Source organism: Mauremys mutica, chromosome 5, assembly GCF_020497125.1.
Source record: "Mauremys mutica isolate MM-2020 ecotype Southern chromosome 5, ASM2049712v1, whole genome shotgun sequence".
Classification (NCBI taxonomy): domain Eukaryota; kingdom Metazoa; phylum Chordata; order Testudines; family Geoemydidae; genus Mauremys; species Mauremys mutica.
In genome coordinates this window covers 58,632,651-58,656,279 of record NC_059076.1, presented here as the reverse complement: position 1 = coordinate 58,656,279, position 23,629 = coordinate 58,632,651, and the positions used below count along the sequence as shown (strand labels likewise).

The 23,629-nt window shown below is 41.5% G+C and overlaps 1 protein-coding gene across 3 annotated transcripts in view; it reads left to right on the top strand.

Moving 5' to 3' along the window:
* Nucleotides 1-23,629, top strand: part of OTUD4 (OTU deubiquitinase 4) — a 53,055-nt gene that overhangs the window by 12,143 nt on the left and 17,283 nt on the right. For 2 of the 3 annotated variants that reach the window (XM_045019071.1, XM_045019070.1), the window contains exons 5-14: nucleotides 330-376; nucleotides 3,203-3,275; nucleotides 3,923-4,004; nucleotides 4,986-5,121; nucleotides 6,682-6,739; nucleotides 7,118-7,232; nucleotides 7,514-7,578; nucleotides 14,648-14,748; nucleotides 16,621-16,745; nucleotides 16,836-17,004. In XM_045019071.1, the coding sequence (XP_044875006.1) occupies nucleotides 330-376; nucleotides 3,203-3,275; nucleotides 3,923-4,004; nucleotides 4,986-5,121; nucleotides 6,682-6,739; nucleotides 7,118-7,232; nucleotides 7,514-7,578; nucleotides 14,648-14,748; nucleotides 16,621-16,745; nucleotides 16,836-17,004 (971 nt within the window). Of the gene's footprint in view, nucleotides 1-329; nucleotides 377-3,202; nucleotides 3,276-3,922; nucleotides 4,005-4,985; nucleotides 5,122-6,404; nucleotides 6,422-6,681; nucleotides 6,740-7,117; nucleotides 7,233-7,513; nucleotides 7,579-14,647; nucleotides 14,749-16,620; nucleotides 16,746-16,835; nucleotides 17,005-23,629 lie in introns of those variants that run through there. The other variant, XM_045019072.1, reaches the window with a different exon arrangement.

Genomic DNA, 23,629 nt, shown 5'->3' with positions numbered 1-23,629 from the left:
GACGTACCTTTACAACTTTATTTTTATTACATTTTGATGCCAGATTACATTCTCTTATGCATGATGAACATTCATTCTCTAAATTTGTGTAGAGAACAACTTTGAAAAAACGCTTCTATACGCTATCCCAAGTTACAAAATCTGTGATTTTGCTGTTCCATATTCCAAAATGAGTGTGACTACACAAATTAAAACCTTTGGCTGAAATCCAGGCTTAGTGTTACGTATTATCTCATGGTAGTGATTTTTTTTTGTTTTTGTTTATCCAAATGTGCAATAAAACTTTAGTTTATTTGAAAGAATTTCTTTGTTTTACTTTTTCAATACAGGAGTGGGTTGGACAAGTGGAAATAAGTGCCCTTTCTCTTATGTACAAGTAAGCAAAATTTGAATACTATTTAATGAGTCATATAATGGGAAAAATGTAACCTATTTCAATTAATCAGGTGCTTATATGAAGTATTTGGCTAATTTAAACATTAATTGAAATATTAGCTCTTAAAATAATGGAACATTCATGTTGAAAAACCAAACTATGTCAATGAAATATTACTTTCAAAGTAATTAGGTGAGCTTTAGGTGCATGAAGTTGCATGTTATTTTGTGTGAGGTTCTATCTATGCAGTTTGCATTTTAGGCTGTCAGTGAGACTCAGTTTTAGAGCCATGAGCTCTGGAGATGAAAGATGATTGAAGTGGTCATATTTAATCTCTAAGGACAGGCTGCTAGTGGTCTTGTTGCTTCATTACTTTTTGCTGGCTAGTTATGGGCCAGATTTAGCCCTAGTGTAGACAGGCGCAACTCCACTGAAGTCCGTCATTTCATTTGCTTGCACTAGGACTAAATCTGAACTTGCGTCTCTAGGCAGAACCACTTACCAGCCCTCATAGCTGGAGGGGGAAGTCTGGTGGTGAAATAAAAATAGATAAATTGCTTTGAAGGCAGGATATATTTGCATCCAGGGCCCCAAGTGGTAATTAAACACTAAGACAGAAACATATAAGGGAACCTCCTCTTCTCATTAGCAAGTGGTGGGAGGAGTGTGATGCTCGTATTTCCCTGCAGAGTGAAAAATGAAAGAATCTTTTCAGTTTCGCACCCCTACTGGGAAAGGGGCAGCAGCAGAGGCACTGGCATGTTTAGAGGGGAAACCACCACCACCTCTTTCTGGAGGAGATGGGAGGAAAAATCATGTTTCTCTTCCCCCTTTCTGAGAGAAGAAATGGAAGCAAGAGGAGGTATAAATTTCCAGGTATAGGGAGGGATGACAGGCTACTCTTGCCAGGCACTAGTGAAGAAAAAAATGGAAGACCAGACCAGTTTGTGCTCCACTGCATCCTTTGTTACTGGCCTTTTGTTGGCTGGTGTCTGGTAATTTTTTCTAGATCTCCTGAAAAGAGATGGCTCCCCTGAAAGACAGAATAACTTGACACTCAAGGAGATTTAGAATACATTTTTCCTTTCCAAACTGTTTCTTCTAGATTTGTTTTTAGAATATTTTTCTCTCTCTAAAAATTTACCTATGAACACATGACTTAATCTTGCAGAATTTATTAGTGTTTCTGATTAGATTAGGAGACAAAGATTGAAAAACAATAGTGATTACTGAACAAAGAATTAAAATAGGTGGGAATTTTATCCAAAGAATAAATACAAAGATAGTGATTAAATAAAGTTAAGATTATGATGACAGAGATAACTTGGAAATGAAAAGTGAAGATTGATATTCTCTTTCACTCATGCTCTTGTGGAATAGAAAAGGCAAATAAGATTGCATGTGGGTTTTAACTGTGAATTTTCCAGTTCTTGTTAGTTTGTATCACATATGACATTTTATGTGCTACTTTTTAAGGTAATAAAAGAAAAAACTTTGTGTGTTTGTGTTGAATCCTTCTAAGTGTGATATGGATGAGTTATTTCTGCTTGAAAAGCCATCCCTGTGTTTGTGCAACATTTACTGGGCAACACATACCTCTGTAAAAGATGAATCTCAGTGCTCATGCAGCATGCTGGGGTTGACAGCTTTGGAGATGGAAATCCTCTAACTGCACAACAGTTCGGTATGGCAGAGATAGTCCAAGCTTCCTCATGTTGCCTCACCAATGTGCTTCAACTCTGTTATAGGAAAAAGGAAGCAGCCCAATCTCCATGCCCGTTAATATATTTATTAATATTTGTATGCAAAGCAACAAATGAGTTGCAACTGGTTACCATATTTCATTAGCCATTTAATAAGAAATGAAACAAAATTAAGAGGCTCTATACACTGTTATTTTTACTTGTTGACTATAGTACTTTAACCATTGTAAACTAGTGGAGGGAGAAGTTCTATTAGAATTTTGAATAGTTACTTGGGAGAGAAAGGGAGAAACATCCTGACTTAAACTACCTTATGCATTTGTCCAGATTGTTAATGCTTTGATATTTATAACACTGAATTTTATGATCTGATGTTTTCAAGTTTAACTTTTACTGGTTTCATACAGAGAAATTCTATGTTAACTGTGTATAATGGATTTTATATATCATGTTAATTATTTAGAGGAGTAGTATTGTGTTCATCTGCAAGGTTCACTTGTACTTTGGGCTGGTCGAAATTCTCTGAATCTGTTTTTGGGCAGAAAATTGAGGTTTTTTGTTTTTGTTTTGTTTTCTTTAGTGCCTAGTTTCCGTGGTGTGTGTGGTTTGTTAACCTGAAAACTGACATATTTTGACTTAGAAATACTGCTGTGCTACTGCATGGAAGTCATAGTTCAGTTGCCTCATGACCCCATTGTCCTCTATGGCGTGGGTTTCCCCAAGATGTTCCAGGGCCTAGGATCCCCATGATGCACTGCTTTCCCTCTCCAGGGGGGTGAAGGAACAAAGTGCACCATAAGAGATGTAGTCCAACCAGAGAGCTTGGCCTATAGAGGAAAATAAGAGCACGAGACAACCAAACTACAGCTCCCATGAGATACTGCACCAGGAGTTCCAAAATATTTTGCCATTTGAATTTCTGCTGAGAAAATCTAATTTTTCTGTGGCAAATAAGCCCTTTTTTTTTAAACTAGCTCTGCTTATACTAATGTTTCTCACTATTATTTTTTATTTTTTTTAAGGAGTCTTTTTTTTTTTTTTTTTAATGCTTAGATAGTCCTTGAATTTTCACTTGAATTCTCACTCTGAATATATTTTTCACTTGAATTTTGGTTTTTTCTAGGAAGGATTTTATAATATATCAGGAACCAAATGCTTCTCCTTCACGTGTAACTGAAAATGGCTTTCCTGACAAGGTAAAACAAAACCAAACAAAAATATTTTTATGACCAATGTAAGATGCAATTATCAATTAAAATGTTCTTAAAGCAAATAGGTAATCACAATTCTCATTACTCAGTACACAAGTAATGTATATTTTTAATAGTCTAGGACTTGTTACAGTTTGAGAATGTCACAACAGTCTTTTCATTTTAATGGAAAATGAAACAAAATTCATAAAACAGCATGGCTAGTTTTGAACATTTAATGGAACAATAGAGTGAAATAATAACTTATGTCTACAGAAATAACTCATATTGTAATATGTTGTATGTTATATTTAGTAGCTATTGTTAGGTACTAATATGTAGTTGGTTTATTTAAAAAGGGGTCTTAAATTCCTTAATATTGTACATGTTTATAACCTCAAATTATCTGCTACAAATCAAACCTCTTACATACATTTTTCTGTATCAGCAGAATTTTTCTAGTTGACTAGATCCAGTGAATATCCACAGAAAATTGTAGTATCTTTTTTCTCCCTAGTGATTATGAAGCCCTGAAAATTTTGCAGCACAGTATGTGGGCACATAGAATTGCATTAAAAAAGATGCTGTTAACTTTATAAAATGATCACATGACAAATCACTTGTTTAAATATCCTTTCTCTCCTCTTCTCTAGGTACTACTGTGTTTTTCAAATGGAAATCACTATGATATTGTTTATCCTATAGAGTATACAGAAGGAGCTGCTTTGTGCCAATGTAAGTATTATTTTGGTTGGTAAACTTTGCAGTGAAGTATATGGTTTCGCCAAAGGCCCAAAAAAGTGATTGGTATTTGTTTTGAACTATTAACAAATCTTCATCTAGAGCTCTTTTCCTTTGCTTAAAGTATAGTTGTACCTAAACCTACCATTGTAGTGATGTGGTTTTCAACTCATGTAGAACTAGAGTCAACAAAGGCTGCATCATCCTGACCAGAGATTTGGATTATGATCTTGTCCTCTTTTGAGGCATGATGAAATTGATTGCGTATAGTAAAGGAAAAAGAGAGACCAGTATTTATCACTTGTAAAGCTAAATGCAAAAGAAATAGAAAAGGATAGTTTAGTTCCTCTTTATTGGGCCTGGATAGTCTATCATTGAGACTTCAACCTCCTAATTCACAGTAATTGCATTATCACTTGGCCACAGTGCCAGTTTTATATCGGACAAATTTTCTCTTATTGTTTAGAGCACAATGTTAATCTTGGAGTTCTTGCATGTCTGAATTTCCCTGAAGTCAGGTGTGTTAATGAGAATTGAAGGATTAGGCCCTAAGTAAAATAAACTTTTTTGTCTTTTTTTACTGGATTTTTATTTTTATTAGTATTGCAGTAGGGCCCAAAGGCCTCTGTCAGGTATGAGGGCCCATTGTGCCAGGCACTCTACAGACATAGTCTTGATTCTTCAATTGAGCACAGTGTGTATGCCCATCCAATTGCATGATTGGGGTTAAAGTCACTACCCTAAAGAGCTGAGGGTTTAGTTTTTAGTAGTGCTGAGCCCCCACAGTTGAAATCAGTGGGAACTTCAGGGGCTCTGCTCTTGTAAAAATCTGGTGTTTATAATCTGTAAACTGTAACTCCATTTTTCTTCACCTAACATTTCAAAAAGCTTTCTTGACACTATTTAAAATAACCTCTCAAATGTTGAGTAAAATCTCATTTGCAGTCATTAAATCCTAACTGATTTTCCCCCCAGCTCTTCTTTATGAATTGCTGTATGAAAAAGTGTTTTGTACTGATGTGAATAAAATCCTAGTGGAACTAGGTGTGACAGAGGAAAATAATGGTAGCAGTGAAGTGTCTGATTCAGATTCAGAAGACGACAACTGCAAGTAAGGGATATTTTAAAATTAATTATTAAATTATGGTTGAGCAATTCACAGTGATTAGATAGTCAGTAGAGCTCCTGGCAGGGAGCAAAATACTGTGTGTCATTTTAAAAATAGTTTACTTTCCAGAGGGAGGAAAAAGGTCGAGGGTGAATTGTAATGCTCATGAAAGTATGAAATTTTGTACTGTTTACTAGATCTTATATAGGATTTTGTGATGCCTTCTGCAATCAGAGGGGTGGTTTTGCCTGCATTCCAGGTTTGGATCACCTGTAGTAGAGGAAGGTCTATCACTGCTACATGCCCCCTCTTCCTGTCAAACCACAGAAGCTGCTCTATGGGGAATTTGACAGTGTTCCTGCTCCATACATGAGGGAGGGAATGTAATGAGGTATCGGGGCTGGCTCTGTTGGATTCTCCTCATGCTGAAAATCATTGGAGGAAGCTGGTGGAAGTTACTACAGAAAGAAGGTCAAATTCTGATCTTTGTTTAAATGTGTGTAAATAGTGAGTATATCCATAGACTACAGAGGAATTACTCCTGATTTACACTGGTGTAACTGAGAGCAGAATTTAGACAAGAATCTGCTTCAACTTCTGCTGCTTCCTTCTCTGTGGACTGCCCACTGGGAGGGGGTCTTCGGGCAATTGGGGGAGCCCCTGGCTGCATGGCTTTTGCAGTGTATCAGTTTTTGGATCCTTATGAGCATATGATGCTAAATAATAAGGCATTTTTGTAACTGAGAGAACATATAGTCATTTGAGACTAGATTGAGACCACCAAACTCATTTCCAATGAAAGAAAGCTAGTGCATGTGACCTTACTCCTGTCTCAACACAAGTTACATTCATTTTGCTGCTTTTGTTAAGCAGTATTTTAAAATTATTTTTCTTGTTTTTAGGGAAAGGTTGAGTTTAGTGTGTGTGAATTTATCTGGATGGAGTTTTGTATTTTTTTTTGAGGAAGAGTGAATTTAATTTTATAGAAATTAAAATTTTGCCATAACTGCTATTATGTAATGAAGAAAGCAGTAAACTGTTCAAATGCAGAAGAGCTCCTTCAACTGCTCTTAGAAACAAATGATGTTTTTTCCTCTCTCTTCATGGGAAGCAAACTTTCCAATAGCAGCAGGTGTAGAAGATGAGGGAAAATGAGAATGACCAGACTCAGGCTAGGTAATAAATATGAGTTGATTAAATGGCTTCATTTGTTTCTTCAGTTGAGTTGGGTGGTTTTCTCTCAGGCCTGATTGCTAAAGTCTTATCTAAAGGACTTACATTTCCTGTTTCAAATTTTTACTGGGTGAGTTGCTAAATCTAATTTGGAACTGTACAGTCTTTACTGAATTTTATTTTTGAATATAACGAGAGTAACGTTTATTTTGGGAAACTTCAGAATTATGCCTCTAAGAACAATATATTCACCATTGCATATAGTGTGAATTTTTTTAACTTCATTATGAAGGTTAGGGGTAATTCTTGTGTACAATATGGAAGGTATTTCTGACCAGTTTATGAATCTTAATTTCAACTATGTCATTTAAAGCATCTTCTTCTTTACAGAAGTAAAACTGCTGCAGTTAATGATATGAATGGATTAAAGTCTCTTTCTGGCAATAAGGTACTTTTACATTAACACTTCTTTCCTATGTAGTTGTACTTTGTATTTTACAAAGGTTAATGTTTCTCTGGTAACTTGTTTATTCATTTTTAAATATGGTACATTAGGAGAACTATATAGTTCTTAAAGTTATATTCAAATTTGCATTAGAAATCTCAGGGGTTGGGGCCATTCTTACTGTTGCTTAGTGTCTAGCTTTGTTGCTGTATGTTGAAAGGAAATTCCCTTGAATTAAACTTTCATAGCTGTTAATGCTTTTATAAGCATCTAACTGCTTTACATTCCAGTTTGACACTTATGTGAGTGATATGATACTAAATGAGCAGCTGTAAATCTGTATGCATTTGGTCACTTGCTACTTTGTTCTGTTTTGTACAGCACCTTAAGAACAATGGAAATCCCACCTCATTTTTGCCTAGAAAAGTACTTCAGTCACTCAATCCATCAGTTTACAGAAATGTTGAATATGAAGTTTGGCTACAGTCAAAACAGGGTAAGTTAGTATTTAAGACCCCATCCAGAGCCCCTCTCTGTCAAGCTGATCTATAAGGGTGGGCCCTGTGAAGTCCCAAAAATGCTATGAGCAGGTGCAGGGATCTGCTCACATGTGTCAGCTTGCAGATTCAGGGCCTAAATAGTTATTTCAGTCCCAAGATACTAATGGGACAAAAATTAAATTAAATTAGTGTGTTCTTTGTTGCAGTGCCTAAACTATTTTTATAAAAGGTGGAAAATTCTTGTAATCTGACTGATATATACTGATGTTGTTTACAGATCAGCAAAAACGGGATTTTTCCATTGCTGCTGGCATGCAGTATTCAGTTGGAGATAAATGTAAAGTAAGTAGTTGGTTGAAATAGTAACTTCTATGCCTTGTGTCCTGGAGACCAATTTTTTCCTTGGCTTTTGGTTTAACTGCATTGTTAATATTTTCTATTTAATTCTTTTTGCTTACATTTAAATGAGTATGCTCATTTATTATGTGAATACCCTGAGTTGGAAACTCTTCCAATAAAAGATGCAGTAGGATATGCTTGGGGAGCATAAAGTGTGATAAAATTTATTATGCAAAAGTCCTCAGTCCTGCGGACACTCGTGCTTAACGTCCCAAGTTAAGGACAGTTGATGTGCTTAAATTGAATCACATGCATAAGTGTTTGCAGGCTCAGGGCTGAGTCCGCATCCAAAAACTAACACTTGTGCCTGTCTCTCAAACTCTTGCACCCAGTCTTAATTTTATTATTTATTTTAGTCCATTTATTGTAGAATAAGGTGGTTTATTTAAAAAAAAAAATCAGTTTCTAGCTAGGAATAAAGTAGTGCTCTTTTGGGCAAGAACGCTGGGGATATCCACAGTGAAACAGGAAGAAGACACTGAAGCAGAGTTAAAAAGATGGAGATTTTGCTATATGCAGTGTTCCTAACCATGCCCTGTGGACTCTGTTGCAAGTAATGGAAAGTTTGTTCATCTTCTGTTTTTTTTATTATATTCTGTGCTAACTGTGTTAATATCCAGGCATCACATTATTGTCTGCACCTTGAGGTCTTTAAACCACGATTTGAGGACTTCAGTAACTCAGGCCTGGTCTACACTAGGACTTTAAATCGAATTTAGCAGCGTTAATTCGAATTAACCGCTCAACCGTCCACACCAGGAAGCCGTTTAATTCGACCTAGAGGGCTCTTTAGTTCGAATTCGGTACTCCACCCCGACGAGGGGAGTAGCGCTAAATTCGACATGGCTATGTCGAATTAGGCTAGGTGTGGATGCAAATCGAACTTAGTAGCTCCGGGAGCTATCCCACAGTGCACCACTCTGACGCTCTGGACAGCAGTCCAAGCTTGGATTCTCTGACCAGCCACACAGGAAACGACCCGGGAAAATTTGAATTCCTTTTCCTGTCTGGGCACTTTGAATCTGATGTCCTGGTTGGACATCGGGGCGAGCTCAGCAGCACCTGCAACGATGCAGAGCTCTCCAGCAGAGGAGTCCATGCAATCCCAGAATAGAAAGAGGTCCCCAGCATGGACAGACTGGGAAGTCCTGGATCTGATCGCTGTGTGGGGCGATGAGACTGTGCTTTCGGAGCTGCGCTCCAACAAACGGAATGCAAAGACCTACGAGAAGGTCTCCAAAGCCATGGCACTCAGAGGATACAGCCGGGATGCAACGCAGTGCCGCGTGAAAATCAAGGACCTGAGACAAGGCTACCAAAAAGTCAGAGCGGCAAACGGACGCTCCGGAGCCCAGCCCCAGACATGCCGCTTCTACGAGGCACTGCATGCCATTCTAGGTGGGTCTGCCACCACTGCCCCACCAGTGACCGTGGACTCTGAGGATGGCATAGTGTCGACAGGCAGTTCCTCGGCGATGTTCGCCGATGGGGAAGATGAGGAAGGGTTTGTGGAGGACGATGCAGGCGACAGCGCTTACAATACCGCTTTCCCCGACAGCCAGGATCTCTTCATCACCCTCACAGAGATCCCCTACCAATCCTCCCCGGCCGTTAACCCGGACTCAGAATCAGGGGAAGGATCAGTCGGTAAGTGCTATAAACATGGAAACATTTATTTTTTTAAAAACAGGAATAAAAACTATATAAAAACTATATAAAAAGTTTTCCATATAAAACTATATAAAAAGAAGGTCCACACATACAGGGATGGAACAGAAATCCTCTTGGGACACTTCCACGAAGCTCTCGTAGAGGTGCTCGAAAAGCCTCCTCAGGAGGTTCCTGGGGAGAGGTGCCTTATTTGGTGCTCCGTGGAAGCACACTCTTCCGCGCCAGGCCATCCTAACGTACAGCGGAATCATTGCCTCGACCAGCATGGCAGCATACGGTCCTGGTCTGTGCAGGGATTCTCGCAGCATCCTCTCTCTCTCTCTCCGAGTGACCCGCCTCAGGGTAATCTCGTTCGGCGACTGCTGCATCTAATTAGGGCAATTAGTGTACTGTTACTATTGTGAATGCTTGACTTTTACTTTGCATAGCAATGACCTTCGTTTAACAGCCACGTGTTGGAGGCCGCAGAGGAAAAGCATACAGTGATCTTTCCCGGGCACAGCCGCGAGGGGCTGGAACAGGGTCAGACTTTATGCTTTCCAGATTGCCTTCAGCGGGAGGGCACAGCTATCCATTAACTGTTAAGCAGCCTATAGTGTAGTGCTTACCAGGCCTGGCTGCTACACGGATTCAGCTGTACCACCCCGCTTGTCCGATCTCCTGTGCAAGACCGCAGCCAATGAAAGCGTATTCCGAAATCTCGAACTTGTCCTGAGAGCTCGTGAGACTAGGTGCCCTGTATGGTCTTGTTCACAGAAACTGAGTAGACTGTGTTCAGTGTTCGCAAACATGTATCTTTTCAAGGAAATCACTTCCTTTTTCCCATCACACAGCTGCGGCTCTTTCACGAACTGCCCCGGCATCCCCCTCACAGAGGCTGGCGCAGATTAGGCGGCGAAAGAAAAAGACTAGGGATGACATGTTCTCGGAACTGATGGCCTGCTCCAGAGCCGAGGCGGCCGAGCAGAGACAGTGGAGGGAGACCCTCTCTCAGCACCAGCGCTCACACAGCGAACGGGAGGACAGGTGGCGGCAGGAAGACCAGCAGGTGACTCAAACGCTGCTTGGGCTAATGAGGGAGCAAACGGACACGCTCCGGCGCCTTGTAGATGTTCTGCAGGACCGCAGGCAGGAGGAGAGAGCCCCCCTGCACTGTATCTGCAACCGCCATCCCCCGCCACAAAGTCCTGTCCCCCCCTCACCCAAAATAACAAGAAGGAGGGGTGCTAGGGGCCGTGAAAACTGTCACTGCACCCCAGCAGAGCGCTCATGTACCACACAGCTCTCGTGCCATAAATTTTGAGAAGTGCTTCCCTTCCTGGATCACCCAGTCCCAAATCCAAGTTTCATCCCCCCACTGTGTAGTTGAGTATTAAAAGTAGTTTGTTATTCACTGTTTCCGTCCCGTTTTCCTTGTCAGAAGACTTTGTGTGAAGGGGGGGGGAGGGGTTTTTTAATTGCATAGGACAGCCTCCATTACCAGGGTACAGACTTGGGGGCAGGATCAACAGCAGGACACACACAGACTGCAGTCACTAGGCACCAGGGTCAGTCTGTGAGGTGTATGCTGCCCCGGGTCAGTCTGTGAGGTGTATGCTGCCCCAGGGTCCTAGCGCCTGCCATCCACAAATGGCAAGGCAGGCTGCCCTTACTATGCCCTTCCACCCTAGCCACGAGCCTCTCCGATGCCCTGAGCCCCAGCAAGAGCCCTCATCCACGGACACATACTCACCCTTCCCACACACCCCTCACCCCTTCCTACGCCCCAGCCCAGAGCCTGCATCCAAACTCCGTCCCAAAGACGGCACTCCTCACCCCTTCCTGCAAACCCACCCCTTCCTGCACACCCACCTGCAACCGTCCTCCCCCCAGAGACCGCTGTAGGAGCAGGAGCCTGTCATTCCTCTAGTGTAGAAGCGGTCTGTACATCAGTGCACACCGTACCCACCACAGTCTGCGTCCATGTTTCAACCCTTGAACAGGAATTCATAATTAAAGAAAACTTTGTTAATAATCAGTGTTCCATTAAATTTATTTTAAAACGTGTGTTGGAAGGGGGGAAACCTGGAGAACGGGGTATGTAACCGCAGATCGAAGTCAACAGTCACTGAAACAGGCTCAGGTTCAGCTTCTCTGTAAATCAAGTGGACAGTCATAGGTTACCCTGCTCTCCGAGGAACCTAGCTTTCAAAGCCTCCCGGATGCACAGCGCTTCCCACTGGGATCTTCTATCGGCACGGCTGTCTGGCTGAGCGTAATCAGCAGCCAGGCGATTTGCCTCAACCTCCCATCCCGCCATAAAGGTCTCCCCCTTGCTCTCACAGAGATTGTGGAGCACACAGCAAGCAGCAATAACAACGGGGATATTTTTTTCGCTGAGGTCCGAGCGAGTCAGTAAGCTCCGCCATCTCCCCTTGAGACGTCCGAAAGCACACTCCACCACCATTCTGCACTTGCTTAGCCGGTAGTTGAAGAGTTCCTTCTCACTGTCCAAGGCGCCTGTATAGGGCTTCATGAGCCAGGGCATTAGCGGGTAGGCTGGGTCCCCGAGGATCACTGTAGGCATCTGCACATCCCCAACCGTTATTTTGTGGTCCGGGAAGAAACTACCTGCCTGGAGGCGTTTAAACAGACCAGAGTTCCTGAACACACGCGCGTCATGAACCCTGCCCGGCCACCCGACGTAGATGTTGGTAAAACGTCCCCTATGGTCCACCAGTGCTTGCAGCACCATAGAAAAGTAGCCCTTTCGGTTAATGTACTGGCTGGCCTGGTGGGCCGGTCCCAGGATAGGGATGTGAGTCCCATCTATAGCCCCACCGCAGTTTGGGAATCCCATCGCGGCGAAGCCATCTCTGACGACCTGGACGTTTCCTAGGGTCACTACCTTTGAGAGCAGTTGCTCAACGATTGCGTGGGCTACTTGAATCACAGCAAGCCCTACGGTAGATTTGCCCATGCCAAAGTGGTTCGCTACTGACCGGTAGCTGTCTGGCGTTGCAAGTTTCCAGAGGGCTATGGCCACTCGCTTCTGCACAGTCAGGGCTGCTCGCATCCGGGTGTCCTGGCGCTTCAGTGCAGGGGCCAGCAAGTCACAGAGTTCAAGGAAAGTGCCCTTACGCATCCTGAAGTTTCGCAGCCACTGTGATTCATCCCAGACTTGCAGCACTATGCGGTCCCACCAGTCCGTGCTTGTTTCCCGGGCCCAGAATCGCCGTTCCACACCATGAACTTGACCCATTGCCACCATGATCTCCACGGCGCGGCGTACCCTGCTTTGTGAGAGGTCTGCGCCACTCTGTGACTTCCTGTCCTCACCGCGCTGACGGAGCCTCCTCGCCCGATTTCTCAGCAGCTGACTGTGGAAGAGGTGGACGATAAGGTGTGAGGAGTTGACAACGGCCATAAGTGCAGCGATGATCGCAGCGGGCTCCATGCTCGCAGTGCTGTGGCGTCCGCGCTGTAACTGACCAGAGAAGGGCGCGAACAGATTTCCCGCCGGCGCTTTCAGGGAGGGAGGGCGTGATTGACGGTTCAATGACGACAGTTACCCAAAACCACCCTCGACACATTTTTTCCCCCAGCAGGCATTGGGGGCTCTACCCAGCATTCCAATGGGCAGCGGGGACTGCGGGAACTGTGGGATAGCTTCCCACAGTGCACCGCTTCTAAAGTCGACGCTGGCCCCGTTACTGTGGACTCAGACAGTCGAATTAGTGTATTTAGTGTGGATACACAAATTCGACTTCATAAGGTCAATTCCACAAATTCGAGTTAAGTAGATTCGAAATAGTCTTGTAGTGTAGACGTACCCTCAGACATAGGTTATGGGTTTGTTACAGGAGTGGGTGGGTGAGATTCTGTGGCCTGCATTGTGCAGGAGGTCAGACTAGATGACCATAATGGTCCCTTTTGACCTTAAGTCTATGAATCTATTGGAAAGGGGAAAAGTGACAGCTGTACTTCTGAATTTGTTGATGAGAAAAAATAGTGATTGGATGCTTAAAAACAATAAATCTTGACCTAAAACAAAGTGGGGAAAAATCGTAGTACTTAACCGTATTTTCATTATGCATCCAGCATTCTATTGTATGGGACCATTTGGGATCCAGGGCCCCATTGTGATAGGCACTTCACATGGACGCACACACAGACTCTCCATGCTCCTGGGATTTTACACTCTCTGTATATGGTAGGATAATGATAGCTGCATTTAAAAACCAAACCAAAAAAACCCAGCAAAAAGTGGGATGGGGAGAACTGGATAAGGATAAACAGTGAAACAGACATGACTAGTGTGGTGAGTAGCCTCAGCATATAAAATGTCTATAAACGTTTTATTGTTCCTTAATGTTAGCAATGTAAATGTTTGTCTGCAGAAAACAGAGTTAGTCATTATCATGACTCTTGTTTAAAAAAAAAAAAAAGAATGAAATATGTATGGTTTTTATTTAAAAAAAAACAAAACACTGACAAAATGATTGTTTAAGGAAGTAAACTTTTGAAAGGACTGGTATTAATATCCCTAGTGAGACTACAATAATAAAGTCCCATCTGTGTCAAAAAAATGTTCTGTGTTAGAATTTTAACCAAGCTGAGCATACTTTTCAAAACAGTATGTTGCTATCCTGTTCTCTAATGCATTACTTGCTTTTAAGTAATGCATTACTTGCTTTTAAGTAATATTCCAGGTTGGTTTGAAGGCTGTGATTTCTCCAACACTGCATAGAGTAATGCTGTCGGGGAATCTCGTGTGTGTGTTTTTTTGTTTTTTTTTGTATACAGTCATTCAAATAAGTATTAGGAGTTAAAGTTTATCTTTGATTATTTTTAACACCAGCATGGAAGCAACATTTCTTGATGTCTTCCAGGACTTCTGTTATTGCCAAGGGGGCAGTTGCTGACGTTGCTGGGTGTTCAAGGGTTAAATCTTCCCTTTTTAAAAAAATAATAATGAAAAATATATGGAGATATACCTATCTTATAGAACTGGAAGGGACCCTGAAAGGTCATCCAGTCCAGCCCCCTGCCTTCACTAGCAGGACCAAGTACTGATTTTGCCCCAGATCCCTAAGTGGCCCCCCTCAAGGATTGAACTCACAACCCTGGGTTTAGCAGCCAAGTGTCAAACCACAGAGCTATCCCTCCCTCCATTTTGCCATAGCACTACTTAGGGGGAGGGATAGCTTAGTGGTTTGAGCATTAGCCTGCTAAACCCAGGGTTGTGAGTTCAGTCCTTGAGGGGGCCACGTAGGGAACTGGGATAAAAAAAATCTGTCTTCCCTTTGAGTGTTCTTTGTGTAACACTCACAACAGCTTTTTCCTTATAATTTTTCCACAGGTGCGCTTAGACCACAATGGGAAATTTTATAATGCCCATATCCAAGAGGTTCGCTCTGAGAATGGCCCAGTTATTGTTTTTGTAGAAGAGCTTGGAGAAAAGTAAGTAAACTTCTCATATATAAGTTTGTCATATGGAACTTTATTAATGCAGCTTCCCCCCTTTTTAGTGTTTGACACCATCTGCTTGATCATTTTGCCATAGCACTACTTCAGATAAAGGACTGGTTGCATTTCAACAGCAACTGAAACTGTCTGAACAACAGTTCAGTTGCTGTTCTAAAAGGGTGAACTTACTCCCCAACCCTATCTACACACAGCATAAAAACATCTTGTAGCTGTGTACCTCTGTAAATTATGGTATATTTTAGGACTGTCAAGCAATTAAAAAAAACGAATTGCGTGGTTAAAAAAATTATTTGTTGAACAGTGCGATTAATCGCAATTAATTTTTTTGAGTTAATCGCATGAGTTAACTGTGATTAATCGACAGCCCTAGTATATTTATTCTTCAGTAAACTCAAATTAGAGCATTTTCTGTACAAACTCCAAACCTAGACAGCATGATATTGTCCCACTAGGGGATTACTGGTAATGCTTCTATAATTGGATGGTAGAACTGTGGCTAACTTTTTATGTTAAAAGCATTGTGAAGGGGAATAGCAGACTTATGTAATCGCTAATTAACTCTTTAGTCAGCCTGATTTCATACAGAAAGAGCTGTATGTTGATTGAATTAATACTTATGTCTTTATCCCCAGATATCATGGCAACATAATGGCTCAGTTATCTGAGCCATCTCCCTTAGATTGTATTGCAGGTGCCGTAACTTCTTCCTCACTCTCTCAAAGAATAACTCCTGATCACATGATAAGGGGTTGAGGAGAGTTGTTGAGGGAAATCTCTCCAATGCTAAGGTTTGAAGAGAAGAATCCAGACAGGGAACACATTCTCCAGTCATAGCATTGGGAAGGAAGGAGTAAGACACTTGGCAACTGTGATGTCATCTTGCAAAATTGTATTTTATTTTTGCAAATTTGCTATAGTTATATTAGAACTGCCTTTAATAGGTGCATGGAGTAACATTCAGTTACAGTTCAAGTTTAAACCAGTAACTCATCCACTCCCCACCAAACTGAGTATCTTCATATCAGATAATTCAAATGCTACTTTCAGTTCATGCTGCCTGCCTAGATAAAAGCAATCAATGCTCAGTAATTTTCAAGTTAGTTTATATCCCTGGCTATATCCCTAAATCTGTCATCATGTTCCTGGTGAATTTATCTGCCCAGTGTGCTGCTCTGTTCCATTCTGTAAAGATTAAGATGGAAAAGCCCTGTAGTTTCCAAATCAAGGACATATGTATGTGTTTGTCCACAAAGCTTTAGAAAGTGCTGATAAGTTGTCTGTTTTGACTTGATATTTTCTTTAGTTTGCTTTAAAATGACTACTTAGTCAAGGGAGAAAAGATGGACATAGTCACTGGTCTCATTAAGAGAATGTTCTTACTATCCCTCTGCCTTGTCTTTGTGTCAGGATGTCTAAAATATCTATTTTAGACGTAAAAACCGATAAGCTAGTCTCCCTCCCTTCTATATTATATAATTTTTTAATATATATAATCCCTATATATATATAATTTTTTTTAATGAAACTTGCTTTTGGGTTATTTTCATTACAAAATAGCATTGTTATGAGTTAAAATTGTGTGTGTTCTGTACAAATTGTTAAACTGTTTCAGTTTAGAATCTTACTTCTGTTTGAGAACTCAAAACCATAAGACCTTTAAATTTTTTTTTTACTGTCCTGGTTAAGCTCATGCAACATGTTAAACACAAGAGCAAAGAAAACTTGATGTAATTCTCCCAGAAACAGAAAAGAGCCTTCTGTCATAGTAAACATTTTGGTGTTAATTATACAAACCCCAGTCCAATCTATAGACCTCTTTATATTTTTTCTCTTTCTGTTGTGCAGGCATGCTGTCTCACTGAAAAGCCTTAAACCACTTCCACAGGCATCTCCTATAGAGGGCTGGAATACTGTGTCAGGGAAGAAGATAAAAAAGTTCTCTACAGCATGTGGGCAAAATCTTCAGCCTGGTAGGATTCTTCCCACTTCTGATTGCAGAAACGTTGTCTCTAGTAATTGTGAGAAAAATCTTATGAAACGTTTCTGCATCTGTGTCACAGAAGCAGACTGCAGAGGGCCAAAGAATCAAAGCAAGCCAATAAAAACCCAATCAGTGCTACCTCCTCGACAACAGTATGCTGTGGGAACCAGACAGCATCAGTTCTCACAGTCTCAGCAGACATCTACTGAGCACAAAACTCCAGGCAGGAATCCCTCCCAGTCTGCAAGGTAAAATAAGAAATAAGATATTCATTATCTTGGGCCTTAGCCGTTTACAGCTCAAAGGCTTGTTTCTTGTGCATCCCAGCTGATGGTCAGTATCAAGTGTGACAGATATGGCAATGTCCTTGAAAGACCTTACTGTATTAAGTTTATTTATTAGTGTGGGCTGGAATTGTATGTAACCTCTTTAGAGGGGAGATGTGAGACTTGGGAGTTCAACAAACTATACTGAAATTGTGCCAGGCAAGTATGGACTTTTGGGACAATAAGTGTTAAGTGGATTTTCTGGGGAATCCCTAAGGAGAGGTTAATACAAATTCCCCAACTCTGGTTATGCAAAAACCTAGCCTTTTGAAGTTACTTCCTGAGGAGAGGGTGATTATCTGCTGATTACCTGTTACAGAAGGCTAAGATCAAAGGCCTGAGCTGTGTAAAGAAATGGCTGATCTGCCCAGTCTGGGATCTGTTTTTGGATCTAAAATAGATGGACTTGTAATCATGGGGAAAATCCAGTTGTGGGTTTTGAAGGACTAAAACCAACCAGATCCCTGTGTTGGAGCTGGGGGTGATGTCTGGTAAGCTTTTTAGCAGGTGTGCAGGCTCTTTTATTGTTTTCTCTGTAATGCTTTTACCTTAAGAATAAATTTTGCTTGCTTAGGAGAAGCAGTGTGGTATCTTATAACTGCAGGCAATATACTGGTCATAGCCCTCAGAGAGAAAGCAGAGCACAGGTGCTGGCTCTTTTAGGCTGCCTGTCTTGCTGGAGGCATCACAGTATAAGGCAGGGAGCTGTGTAGCCTTAAAATCTCTGGTCAAGGGGAAATGAGATGTGGGTCTCCCACCATATTAGAGGTGATGGCCGGGAGCTGGTAGCCTAAAGTGGCTGCCGTTGGTGGACCATGGGCTGGGGAGGGAATATAGTCCGTCAGTTTCAGAACCCATTGCATGGAACCTGTGTTTATTAAGGCAAAGAATTCAAGAGGATGCTAGTGTTCTGTGTTTATTTTTGTTTTTGTTTTCGCTGGCACTTCTATTATTATTTTATTAATAGTTTACGGTTGTGCATAAGGGCCAACCAAGCGTGGGGTCCCATTGTGCTAGATGCTGTACAAACACAGAGCAGTAGACTGTTCCTGCCCCAAAGAGCTTACAATCTAAATAGGACAAGACTTACACAAGGTAGGAGAAGATATAACACACACACAATGTGATGGCAGCAAAAGTCATTCTTGTCATGATTTTATTTATTTATTTTATAGCTAAAGATTGCCTTGAGAGAGCCATTTAAGTTTCCATTGTAGCCATTAGGGAAGAGAAGAAATAGAACTTTCAAAAGAGAATCCTTAAGTATAAAGTTAATCTCCATCATAGAGGTAGGGATATGTGTATGGATAGTACAGATACTAATACTGGCAGTTACTTTAGAAACAGTAATAAAATGATTAATGGCATTTACATAAATAGTTTTCAGTTCCTTGTGTATTGTTTGCTGTCCTCATCTTTTGATTTTGCTACTGTATGGAGGAGCACATGTACTAACCCCAGATCTGCTTTTGTTTTTGACAGCACATGTTTAAAATCACACTATAGCTATAGATTTAGGTACTTGGCAGATAATTTCTCTTGGGTTATGACGACTGTTTTCAGATGTTATCCAGAGACAAGACACACAGATTTTATTTTATAATTAAATAGCAGTTTCACTTGGTGAATTCAAAAAGTGCAAAGGATAAAATAATCCTTTTAGAAAATATTCTGCATTTGTCTATATTGTTTCCGAATAGTACTCTGTTACTGGGAAGTAAAAATAAGCTTGTAACTGTCAAACTGTACATGCGTATACTTAAGCAAGGATGCATATAAATCTTAACATATGGAAAGAATTAATAGGAAATGTGACTGTTTCCTGATTTGTGGGTTGTTTTTTTTTGTGTTATGACATTGATTCAGATTCTTAAATGTAAAAATTCTTAATTTGACAGTGTTGTCAAACTGCAAAATACAGAATCTTTTTAGAAGCACGTCTAACTTTTGATTCTGTATACTATTATTCATCTTTATTAGACTGTAGTATTGAAATAAAATTAAAATACTGAATTTATTAGTTTACAAAATCTTGCTCTAAAGTGAATCTTGTGTACAGGTTCATCACAGGACTTTGACATGGTGAAATGTTTGCTATGTTACATTTTTATGCAGTAGGCTGGAAAAGACGGTTTCTGTATTTTTTATATAGTGAAGAAAAGTACATCACACTAATAAATAGCATTTCCGATGCTGCCTTTATCTTAAATAAAGGATAGTGTATGCCTCCATCCTTCTTAGGGGATGTGAAACTAGCATTTCTGCCTTTGGGGACACTCACCAGCTGGCCAGCTCTGGACCACTCTTCTACAGCAGAGTTTCTGCTCACCTTTTTTTCTCACTTGGATATAGTAGGTAGCTTTTAGTCTCAGATATGCCCCAGAATCCTTTGTTCTTTCTCTATTGGAGCACAACTTTGGAGCACAACTGCAGCTACAGCAAAGCACTCAGGTGAATATTTGGGAATTATAGGCACCTCTTGCATATGATTGAGCAGAAACAGATATGTTGTGTGTGTTTTTTTTTTAAGGGGAAATAAGTTTGGGAGTTATTTAGGCAGTGGAGGGGCATTCATTTCCTTCAGTGCCTAGGTAGCAGTGCATCTAGGACAAGCCTTCAGTATTACATCATTTCAGAATACAGGTCTCTCGCAACTTACGCGCATTTAACATGCACAATTTCAACTATACGCATACGGCCAGAGCGGAGGGGCATGGCCTCAAGATTTAAAGGTCCTGGGGCACCAGCTGTGGCTGGGAGTCCCAGGGCCTTTAAGTCACCCAGGGGGCTCCCAGCTGCAGAGGTGGCTGGTAGCCCGTGGCGAACTAAAGGGCCCGAGGCTCCAGCCACCGTGGAGCTCTGGGCCCTTTAAATGCCAGCCCCAGCCCAGCTGCCAAAGCTGCGGGTGGGATTTAAAGGGCTCCTCCGGGCTCCCCACCGTGGCGGGAAGCCCGGCGGAGCCCTTTTAATCCCGCCCGCAGCTCCGGCGGCCGGGGCGGGGGGGGGGGGCGGCATTTAAAGGACTCCACTGGGCTCCCTGCCGTGGCGGAAAGCCCAGCAGAACCCTTTAAATGCCCCCGCGGCCCAGCTGCAGGAGCTGCGGGCGGGGTTTAAAGGGCTTGAGGATATAATTTTGGCTATAAGCGGTTTTCGCTTTACGCGATAACCGCGGAACCGAACGCCTAAGATGAGACTTGCCTGTAATTTGGAAAATATTTTGAAGCCCTCTTTCTCCAAGATTCTTCAGTATTTTCTCCATTTAAAAGTTGGACTTGAGTAGTGTTGTTGTCCACTGACCTTCTCAATTAATTTTATATTTATCCTCACTATCAGAATTATCAAAGTGCGTCTAGTCCTTCATCTTCACTGAATCTCTTTCAATCTTGCTCTGCTTTTGCTAGCAATCTTATGTAACTTGCATTGGCTGACAATGTGGGATTCCCAGAAATACTGAAGGGCAAAAGACGACGGTTCTGAGTTGACATAGAGATTTAATAAATCTAATCCACCTTTTCAATTTCTAATGTCTGTGATTCTATGAGTTTTGATTTTGGTATCTGAGAGAGAAGTTGTCCTCTTTTCAAAGCACGTAGCTTAGATTTGGCCAGAAATGTAGCAGGTGGTGGGCATTACTGAAAAACAAACTAATATTCTCTTACTGTTCATGACCATCAAATAAGGGCTTAATATGAAGCTTTTTCTCAAATATGGGAGTGCTCAGTTGCTTTTCTTTAGTTGTCCTCAATGTTTTCTGACCAATCTAAAAGTAAAAACATGTAACCAACTCAAAATAAGAAGTTTTTTTTCATTTGTCAGAATGGTGAAAGCTACGGCTCACGTATTAACAGAGAGGTACTCTTCCCCCCCACTCCCAATGTTGTGTCCCTGGATGGACAGAGGAAACTGGGCCTGTTGAACTGGAAGCAGATTGTCAGGATATTCAGGGCTATAATATTCAGTTTGGATTAGGCACTTATGGCCATCTAAAGTAGCTTATTAGGTGTAGCAATAAAATTGTTAATGGGGCCAGTCAAAACTTAGACTCCAATAGCCATGAATTCTTTCCTCTCGGTGGACTTCTTAATCTACTTTACCTGTGTCATCGTGCCTTGGTGGGTCACAGCTGAGGATGCCAAATTCAGGACAAACTGTGGAGAAATAGGCACACTCACCCTAGCCTGGTGGTTATTCTATCATTCGATTATACCAAGCCAGTAATAAAAGTAAATTTCTGTCTTACCACACAAGAAGCTAAAGATGCAGTCTCCTTAGGCCTTCCAGCCTGTCTCACCACCCTGACATTGGACTCTGAGTGCTTACTGAAAACCAGTTTAATCAAACATAGGGTTCTTCTAATCCCGAGAGATCAGCCACATAGCCACGTCAATATATAACGTGTGCAGTTCTGGTCTCCCATGTTTAAGAAGGATGAATTCAAACTGGAACAGGTTCAGAGACGGGCTACTAGGATGATCCGAGGAATGGAAAACCTGTCTTATGAAAGGAGACTCAAAGAGCTTGGCTTGTTTAGCCTAACCAAAAGAAGATTGAGGGGGGATATGATTGCTCTTTATAAATATATCAGAGGGATTAATATTAGGGAGGGAGAGGAATTATTTAAGCTTAGTACCAATGTGGACACAAGAACAAATGGATATAAACTGGACACTAGGAAGTTTAGACTTGAAATTAGACGAAGGTTTCTAACCATTAGAGGAGTGAAGTTCTGGAACAGCCTTCCAAGGGGAGTAGTGGGGGCAAAAGACATATCTGGCTTCAAGACTAAGCTTGATAAGTTTATGGAGGGGATGGTATGATGGGATAGCCTAATTTTGGCAATTGATCTTTGATTATCAGCAGGTAAGTATGCCCAGTGGTCTGTGATGGGATGTTAGATGGGTTGGGATCTGAGTTACTACACAGAATTCTTTCCTGGGTGCTGGCTGGTGAGTCTTGCCCACATGCTCAGGGTTTAACTGATCGCCATATTTGGGGTCGGGAAGGAATTTTCCTCCAGGGCAGATTGGCAGAGGCCCTGGAGGTTTTTCGCCTTCCTCTGCAGCATGGGGCACGGGTCACTTGCTGGAGGATTCTCTGCAGCTTGAGGTCTTCAAACCACAATTTGAGGACTTCAATAACTCAGACATAGGTTAGGGGTTTGTTATAGAAGTGGATGGGTGAGATTCTGTGGCCTGCATTGTGCAGGAGGTCAGACTAGATGATCATAATGGTCCCTTCTGACCTTAAAGTCTATGAGTCTATAACCCAGATTTTATCCAATAATCATGCTGAGGCCAATCCTTTAGTAACTAAAAACTAAAGGTTTAATAATAAAAGAAAAAAGAGTTTAAAAACTGTTAATCATATACATACAAATAATTGCAAAGTCCTTATATCAGGTTTGTAGCAGTGATTGAATAGACTGCTGGCTTGTAAAGTCTCTCTGATCACTTCCAAAAGATTAGACGGTACTCAGTCCATAGTTCAAAATGCTCCTTTTAGTTGTAAATCCTCAGTCCAGAGAATCAGGGCAGGAAATAGGCAAAATGGAGATATCTCAGGGGTCTTCTGTATCCTCTGGCATGTGCTTGGAAATGTACTGTCCCAAACAAAGCCCACGGCCCCTGCGTATAGAAAGTTACTGCCCCAAGATGGAGTCCAGAGTTACATGAGCATATCACATGTCCTTATATGCTTTGACTCACAGGGGCAGCCATTGCCCATATTCTTGCTGAGGCATCCACAGGAAAAGCTATCTGGGCAAAAGTTTCTTCTATGGCCCGTAGTGAGAGCTAAGTGTCCTTGATGGGCCATCAATACATGGCCTTAATGTAAATTTTACCTGTTGGGTGTTACCCAGGATTACAGCACATGTGTATGATGCCTGTATGTAGCTAATATTCATAACTTCAGTTATGAAAATGAAACAGGCATATAAATAGGATAAAATCATAATTAGAAAATCATAATTTTTCCATTGACACCTTACGTGACATATGTTGTACAAGACTTGTAGCTATTGTATAACAATTGGTAAAATCAATGATATAAATGGTCATATTCAATCATACATCATCACAACATTTATATTTTATGGAGTATTCAAGTTTTTAGCCAAGAACTGGTTTACAGAGCTGTTCACTAGTCACTTAACTTCCACGTGTTGCACAATAATAATTGAGTAATATCTATCCCAGTATAAGTGCAGAACCACTACAAGAAAGAACCAAAGCATCCTCTACAGCAGTGGTTCTCAACCAGGAGCCTGGAGCAGGTTTCAGGGGGTCTGCCAAGCAGGACCAGGGTTAGACTTGCTGGGGCTGAAGCTGGGGGCCCCGGGCCCTGCCACTTGGGGCTGGAGCCCTGAGCAACTTAGCTTCACAGTGCCCCCTGTAGCATGGGGCCCTGGGCAACTGCCCTGCTTGCTACCTCCTAACGCTGGACCTGCCTTTTATATGCAGAAAACCAGTTATTGTGGCACAGGTGAGCCATGAAATTTTTATAGCATGTTTGGGGGACCTCAGAAAGAGAGAGGTTGAGAACCCCC